General features: G+C 61.2%; 3 protein-coding genes across 3 annotated transcripts in view; all 3 read left to right on the top strand.

Annotated features, from left to right (window-relative positions):
- Positions 1–1,580, top strand: part of LOC135211488 (basic proline-rich protein-like) — a 77,184-nt gene extending 75,604 nt beyond the window's left edge. The window contains exons 4-5 of the mRNA XM_064244794.1: positions 334–606; positions 743–1,580. Coding sequence (XP_064100864.1) covers positions 334–606; positions 743–1,580 — 1,111 coding nt within the window. The remainder of the gene's footprint in view (positions 1–333; positions 607–742) is intronic.
- A 96-nt stretch (positions 1,581–1,676) lies between these two features.
- Positions 1,677–3,119, top strand: LOC135211486 (BRD4-interacting chromatin-remodeling complex-associated protein-like). The gene has a single exon (XM_064244793.1). The coding sequence runs from the start codon at positions 1,677–1,679 to the stop codon at positions 3,117–3,119; it is 1,443 nt and encodes a 480-aa protein (XP_064100863.1).
- A 474-nt stretch (positions 3,120–3,593) lies between these two features.
- On the top strand, positions 3,594–4,286 carry LOC135211485 (uncharacterized). The gene has a single exon (XM_064244792.1). It carries the CDS (start codon positions 3,594–3,596, stop codon positions 4,284–4,286), a length of 693 nt encoding a protein of 230 aa, XP_064100862.1.
- Positions 4,287–7,500: the final 3,214 nt, after the last annotated feature.

Genomic DNA, 7,500 nt, shown 5'->3' with positions numbered 1-7,500 from the left:
CGGCCCGCCCGCCTGCCTGCACCGGGCCTGCTTGGCAGACCTTGTGGCCCGCCCGCCTGCCTGCACCAGGCCAGCTCGGCAGACCTTCCGGCCCGCCCGCCTGCCTGCACCGGGCATGCTTGGCAGACCTTGTGGCCCGCCCGCCTGCCCGTACCAGGCCTGCTCGGCAGACCTTCCGGCCCGCCCGCCTGCCTGCACCGGGCATGCTTGGCAGACCTTGTGGCCCGCCCGCCTGCCCGCACCAGGCCAGCTCGGCAGACCTTCCGGCCCGCCCGCCTGCCTGCACCGGGCATGCTTGGCAGACCTTGTGGCCCGCCCGCCTGCCCGTACCAGGCCTGCTCGGCAGACCTTCCGGCCCGCCCGCCTGCCTGCACCGGGCCTGCTTGGCAGACCTTGTGGCCAGCCCGCCTGCCCGTACCAGGCCTGCTCGGCAGACCTTCCGGCCCGCCCGCCTGCCTGCACCGGGCCTGCTTGGCAGACCTTGTGGCCAGCCCGCCTGCCCGTACCAGGCCTGCTCGGCAGACCTTCCGGCCCGCCCGCCTGCCTGCACCGGGCATGCTTGGCTGACCTTGTGGCCCGCCTGCCTGCCCGCACCAGGCCAGCTCGGCAGACCTTCCGGCCCGCCCGCCTGCCTGCACCGGGCATGCTTGGCAGACCTTGTGGCCCGCCCGCCTGCCCGCACCAGGCCAGCTGGGCAGACCTTCCGGCCCGCCCGCCTGCCTGCACCGGGCCTGCTTGGCAGACCTTGTGGCCCGCCCGCCTGCCCGCAACCAGGCCAGCCCTCGGCAGACCTTCCGGCCCGCCCGCTCCTGCTCACCGGGCATGCTTGGCAGACCTTTTGGGCCAGGCCCGCCTGCCCGCACCAGGCCAGCTCGGCTGACCTTCCGGCCCGCCCGCCCTCCCTGCACCGGGCAATGCTTGGCAGACCTTGTGGCCCGCCCGCTCTGCCCGCACCAGCCAGCTCGGCAGACCTTCCGGCCCGCCCGACTGCCTTGCACCGGGCGCATTGCTTGGCCAGACCTTGTTGGCCCGCCCACCTTCTGCCCGCTAACCAGGCCAGCTCGGCAGACCTTCCGGCCCGCCCCGCCTTGCCTGGCGCCGGGCCCAATGCTTGGCAGACCTTGTTTGGCCAGCCCGCCTTCCCGCCCCCCTTGCCCGCCACTGCCCGCACCAGTCCAGGTCCAGCCACAAAACCTTCCCGGACCCGCCCGCCTTGCCCTGCACCGGGCATGGCTTGGGGCAGACCTTGTGGCCCGCCCGCCGCATGGCCCGCACCGGGCCTGCTTGGCAGACCTTGTGGGACCTGCCCGCACCTGGCCTGCTCGGTCATAGCCTTCCGGCCCGCCCGCCCTTGCCCGCACCGGGCCTGCTTTGGCAAGAACCTTGTGGCCTGCCCGCACCAGGCCTGTCTGCCAGACCGTTCCAGCCTGCCCGCCTGCCCGCACCATGCCTTGCTTTGGCAGACCTTGTGGGCCTGCCCGGTGAGGCCTGGCCTGCTCGGCATACCTTCCACCCGCCCCGCCTGCCATGCAACGGGCCTGCTTGGCATACCCTTGTGGCCCCGAGCCCGCCACTCCTAGCCTGCACCTGGCCTGCTTGGCAAGACCTTCCAGCCCCCGCCCCGCCCCCTCTCCCTGTACCGGGCCTGCTTTGGCAGACCTTGTGGCCCGCCCCGCATGCCTGCACCTGGCCTGCCTTGGCAGACCTTGTGGCCCTGCCCGCTTGGGGCCTTGCACCAGGCCTGCTTGGCAGAACCTTCCGGCCCCGCCCGCCTGCCTGCACCTGGGCCTGCTTGGCAAAAAAAAGACCTTCCTGGCCCCACCCGCCTGCCTGCGCCGGGAGGCCTGCTTGGCAGACCTTGTGGCCCGCCCCCGCCTGCCTGCACCGGGCCGCTTGGCATGCACCGCGGACTGCTGGAAGACCTCCGGCCCAACGCCCAGCCTGCCTGCCACAGCGGCCTGCTTGGCAGACCTTGGGTGGCCCGCCCGCGCCTGCACCGGGACTTGGCGTGGCAGACCATTACGGCCGCCCCGCCCCTTGGGGCCCTGCACCGGGCTGCCTTGGCCAGACCTTGGTGGCCCGCCGCCTGCCCCTTGCACCAGGCCTGCTTGGAGACCTTGCGGCCCGGCCCCCGCCTTCTGCCCCGCAACCCAGGCCTGCTTTGGCAAGACCTTGGCGGCCCGCACGCCCATCTGCCTGCACCGGGCCTGCTTGGCAGACCTTCCGGCCCGCCCGCCTGCCCGCACCAACAGACCTTGTGGCCCGCCCTCGCCTGCCTGCCTGCCCGGGCCTGCTTGGCAGACCTTCGCTGGCCCGCCCGCCTGCCTGCACCGGGCCCTGCTTTGGCATACCTTGCGGCCCCTCGCCCACCGCCTGCCCTGCCCACGGGCCTGCTTTGGCAGACCTTGCAGGCCCTGCCCAGCCATGCCTGCACCAGGGCCTGCTTGGCAGACCTTGCGGCCTGCCCTCCTGCCTGCACCGCCTGGCCCGTTCTTGGACAGACCTTGTGGCCCGCCCGTCTGCCTGCCCACCGGGCCCTGCTTGGCAGAACCCTTGTGGCCCCGCCCGGCCGTCTGCCCGCACCAGGGCCATCTCGGCAGACCTTCCCCGGCCCGCCCCGTCCTAGCCTGCTCTGGGCACGTGCTTTTGGCAGACCTTGTGGCCGCATCCCCGCCTGGCCCGTACCGAGGCATGCCTCGGCAGACCTTGCCGGCTGCGCCCGCCTTGGTGTGCCTGCCTGCAACCGGGGGCATGCTTTGGCAGACCTTTGTTGGCCCCCCTCCCGCCTGCCTGGCACCAGGCCAGCTCTGCAAGACCTTGGCGGCCCGCCCACGCCTGCCTGCCCCACCGGGCATGCTTTGGCAGAACTGCTTGTGGCCCCGCCCCGTCTGCCCGTACCAGGCCTTGCTCCGGCAGACCTTCCTGGCCCGCCCGCCTGCCTGCACCGGGCATCTTGGTGGCAGACCTTTGTGGACCCGCCCCGTCCCCTGGCCCTGCACCAGGCCAGCTCGGCAGAACCTTCCGGCCCTCCCGACCCTGGCCTGCACCGGGCCAATGCTTGGCAAGAACCTTGTGGTCCAGCCTGCCTGCCCGTTACCAGGCCTGACTCAGCAACCTGACCTTCCGGCCCGCCCGCCTTGCCTGCACCTGGCCTGCTTGGCAGACCTTGTGGCCAGACCGCCTTGCCCATTTTAATAAAGTACCAGGCCTGCTCGGCAGACCTTCAGGACCGCCCGCCTCCGACCTGCACCGGGCCTGCTTGGCAGACCTTGTGCCCACCCCCTGCCCGTACCCAGGGCCTGCTCGGCAGACCTTCCGGCCCCCCCCCGCCCGCCTGCCTGCACCGGGCATGCTTGGCTGACCTTGTGGTGGCCCAGCCTGCCCTGCCCGCCCCACAGGCCCAGCTCGGCATACCTTCCGGCCCCCGCCCGCCTGCCTGCACCGGGCGTGCTTGGCAAGACCTTGTGGCCCGCCCGCCTGCCCGCACCCAGGCCAGCTCGGCTGACCTTGCTCTTGCCGGCCCCTCCCGCCCTGCCTGCAACCGGGCCCATGCTTGGCAGACCTTGTGGCCCGCCCCCGCATTGCCCCGCACCATGGCCCAGCTTCGGCAGACCTTCCGGCCCCCGCCCGCCTGCCTGCCCTCGGGCATGCTTGGCCAGAACCTTGTGGCCGCCCGCCTGTCCCTCCCAGGCAGCCTCGGCCAGACCTTCCCCCCGGTGCCTGCCTGCCTACCACGGTGCCATGCTTGGCAGGACCTTTGTGGCCCTCCGGCCCGCCTGCCCGTGACCAGGCCACCTCGGGCGACATTCCGCCCGCCCGCCTGGCCTCACCCGGCATGCTTGGCAGACCATTGGTGGCCCCCGCCCGCCCTGCCCGTAACCAGGCCTGGCTCGGTCAGTACCTTCCGGCCCGCCCGCCTGCCTGCAACCGGGCCATGCTTGGGCAGACCTTGTGGCACGCCCGCCTGCCCGTACCAGGCCTTGCTCGGCAGACATTCAGGACCGGCCCGCCCGCCTGCCTCACCCGGGATGTTTTGGGCAGACCTTGTGGCCCGGCCCGGCCTCCCGTACCACCTGCTCCGGCAGACCTTCCGCCCGCCCGCCTGCCTGCAACCGGCATGTTGGCAGGACCTTGTGGCCCGCCCGCCTCCGCGTACCCAGGCCTGCTCGGCAGAACCTTCCTTCCCGCCCCCCCCTGCCTGTGCCAGGGCCTGTCGGCAGACCTTGTTGGGCCCGCCCGCCTGCCCGTACAGGCCTGCTCGGCAGACCTTCGGCCCGCCCGCCTGAGCCCTGCACCGGGCCTGCTTGGCAGGACCTTGTGCCAGCCCGCCTGCCGGCACCAGGCCAGCCTTTCCGGCCCAGACCTCCCGGCCCGCCCCGAGATGCCTGTTAACCGGGCGTGCTTGGCAGACCTTGTGGCCCGCCCGCCTGCCCGTACCAGGCCTGCTCGGCAGACCTTCCGGCCCGCCCGCCTGCCTGCACCGGGCCTGCTTGGCAGACCTTGTGGTCCGCCCGCCTGCCCGCACCAGGCCAGCTCAGTAGACCTTCCGGCCCGCCCGCCTGCCTGCACCGGGCCTGCCTGGCAGACCTTGTGGCCCGCCCGCCTGCCCGCACCAGGCCAGCTCGGCAGACCGGAACGCCCGCCTGCCTGCACCGGGCCTGCTTGGCAGACCTTGTGGCCCGCCCGCCTGCCCGCACCAGGCCTGCTCGGCAGACCGGAACGCCCGCGTGCCTGCACTGGGCCTGCTTGGCAGACCTTGTGGCCCACCCGCCTTGGCAGACCTTCTGGTCTGCCTGCCTGCCCGCACCAGGCGGGCTCGGCAGTCCTCCTGGCCTGCCCGCCCGCCCGTACCGGGCTGGCTCGGCGGGCCTTGCCCGCCGTCCTTGCAAACAGAAACCCTATCGTTAGTCTTAGAACTAGAATATGCCACTGAATCCTTTCAATTCTCCTGAGGCTTCTCTCAATCCTCTGCGCCTTCTTTTGGCTCTCCACTATTCTTCTCTGAATCCTTTGCTCCTTCTCCTGGCACTCCACCAATCTTCCCTGAATCCTATTCTCCATCTCCTGGCACTCCACCAATCCTCTCATTTTCCACAACGTTTCTATAATCCCTTCATTTTCCTTTCTCTTTCAAGAATCAATAACTCTTAAGAAAACATTTTGACATATTTGCTTCCCTCCACCTTTCTTTTCCTTCAACAATTAACAAAGCAAACTTATTATAAATAAACATCAAACTATCCACACAGTACAGTTAAAAACTTTCATGAAATAGTAACCTTTAGTTTTCGGAAAGCTAAAATAAACTATTGCAGATGACTCCTAAGATCCATTTATGGTCACAAACTAAAATCAATTGTAAAAGATGGATTTATGAAAGAAGTCCTTTAAACTCGAGTTAAACTCGTATTTTTATGTATATAACAAATATTACTGTAAAGAATTATTGAGTAAATGAAAATTGCCATTTTTGTAAATAACTTTATTTATTTAAATTAAAAAAATTTTCCATACAATAAACATTCTCTAATTTTTCAAATCTGATCCGTCTTCGTGAGTCCAGCTTAGACTGGATCGTGCCATTCCTTGAAGATAGCTGCTCCTGCACTTCTCCAGGCATCTGTAATTCCCCTTCAGGTTCTTGAGCTTGCAAACCAATTTCTCCTTCGCTCCTCGCATCTGTCGAACATCATCTTCCAGCTGGTCCTTCAGTTCGGCCTGTACACCACAAAAAGGCATGTCAGCTCGTTCCTCTGAGTTACGCAGCCTGATCTTCACACTGGAGTCCATCCTTTTCCTTCGTCATGTCTTCCACTTCATTCTGCAGGCGCTGGAACCTCACATCGACGTCTTTCCTGCCGGATTCGCGCTTTTCGGTCGCGTCATTTTCTTCCTGGATGAGCCTCGCCATCTGCGCCGCTTCTGCGGTCTTTAGTTGCAGGTCTTTCTCCTTCTGTTGTAGGAGTTTCTCTTTCCTCTCAACCTTGCACTGTACCTCTGCCAACTACACAGTCACATAGGGCATCGTTTCTCTGCCATAAATTCCTTTGTCTTGTCCATCAGCTGCTGATTTTCTTCTGTCTTGAGGATCTTGTCTTTGAGCTGCTGTTTTTCCCTCTTCTCTTGATCGTTCTCCTTCAGAAACAACGTCTCAACTTTGAGTGGTCGGTCCTCTGTTGCAGCTGAAGAATTATCCTGTCCAAGTTCACCTGCTGCTCTCTCTGGCACTAGATGGTGTCTCGCAAGGCTGCAATTCTCTCGTTCAGTTCCTTTTCCTTGGACTGTTCACCTCCATCATCAGTCGTCAGGAGGAACCTCACCAGTGAATAGGCATTCAAAGTAAATACGATGATTATTCCTGGGTTAAGACTTCTTTCCGTATTTCAAACAACATCTGGACAACAACGTCCCAACAACACCTGGAAGCCATCTCTGAAGTGTGTTACCCAGTTCATATACTCTCCTCTCTCTCTCGATTTTTCGTTGGTTTTCTATATTCCACGAGAGATATTTCGATTTATCAAAACATAGCAGGAAATATTCTGAAAATATTTTAACTATGCCTTGTCTCTTGGTGTTTATAAATTGCTGAAATCTCTCTCAAGGATTTTTTGCAGTACGTATCTTTTTTGTCTGATCTCTTACTTACTTATATCAGTCATTATTACAAAAATAAAAACACTTTTTGATATAAATAATTTAATTTACAGTTCACTTGTCAATGCCAGTCTTATTACTAATAATACTAATAATTTCAGATCTATTTTAAATGTATTATGATGTAAACAGAAATGACTAGATTGAATAATGTGTACTACTAATTTTACTTCAACATAAATGTCATAGAGGACAAGATATTGTCATGGAAAATTAACAGAGTACACTCCAATATAGCGAGGTGGGCATTGTGATACAAAGCTAGCTCTCTCTCTCTCTCCACCCTTTGCAATGGCGGCATGCAACTGCCCACGGCGATTTCGCGCATGTCCATTCCATGTTTATAGTTCCATGGTGATATAATAATCAACTTAAATCTCTCTCTCTCTCTCTCCTCTCTCTCTCTCTCTCTCTCTCTCTCTCTCTCTTGAGTAATAAAACGAATATGTTTCGTGACCACGTTAATTTCTTATTCGGGAGTTACATATTAACCATCAAATACAGTGGTTAATCTCCCGCCTTCTCCACATCCAATGACCAGTTAGTATAATATAATCAACCTCACATCAATGCACGCTCTGTGGACTTGAAGCTTTCAGATTTAAATCATCGTTTCGTTTTTATACCGACTTATCCCAAAATTCCCCACTTTACTCTGTGAGTAATTCAGTACTTACAATTTTCTTCAGTGACTCACTCCATTAGTGAGTCACAGTTTTTCTTTCGTAAATAGCTCACTCCATACAGTACAGTTTTTCTTTGGCATGTGTCTTTATACCTATAGTTTTCCTTCTGAGTAACTCACTACCTACAGCTTTCCTCCCATGAGTAACTCTCTACCTA

This window comes from Macrobrachium nipponense, chromosome 4 (assembly GCF_015104395.2).
Source record: "Macrobrachium nipponense isolate FS-2020 chromosome 4, ASM1510439v2, whole genome shotgun sequence".
In the NCBI taxonomy this organism is placed as follows: Eukaryota; Metazoa; Arthropoda; class Malacostraca; order Decapoda; family Palaemonidae; genus Macrobrachium; species Macrobrachium nipponense.
Note: the sequence above shows the minus strand (reverse complement) of the source record. Positions and strands in the feature narration are given on the sequence as shown.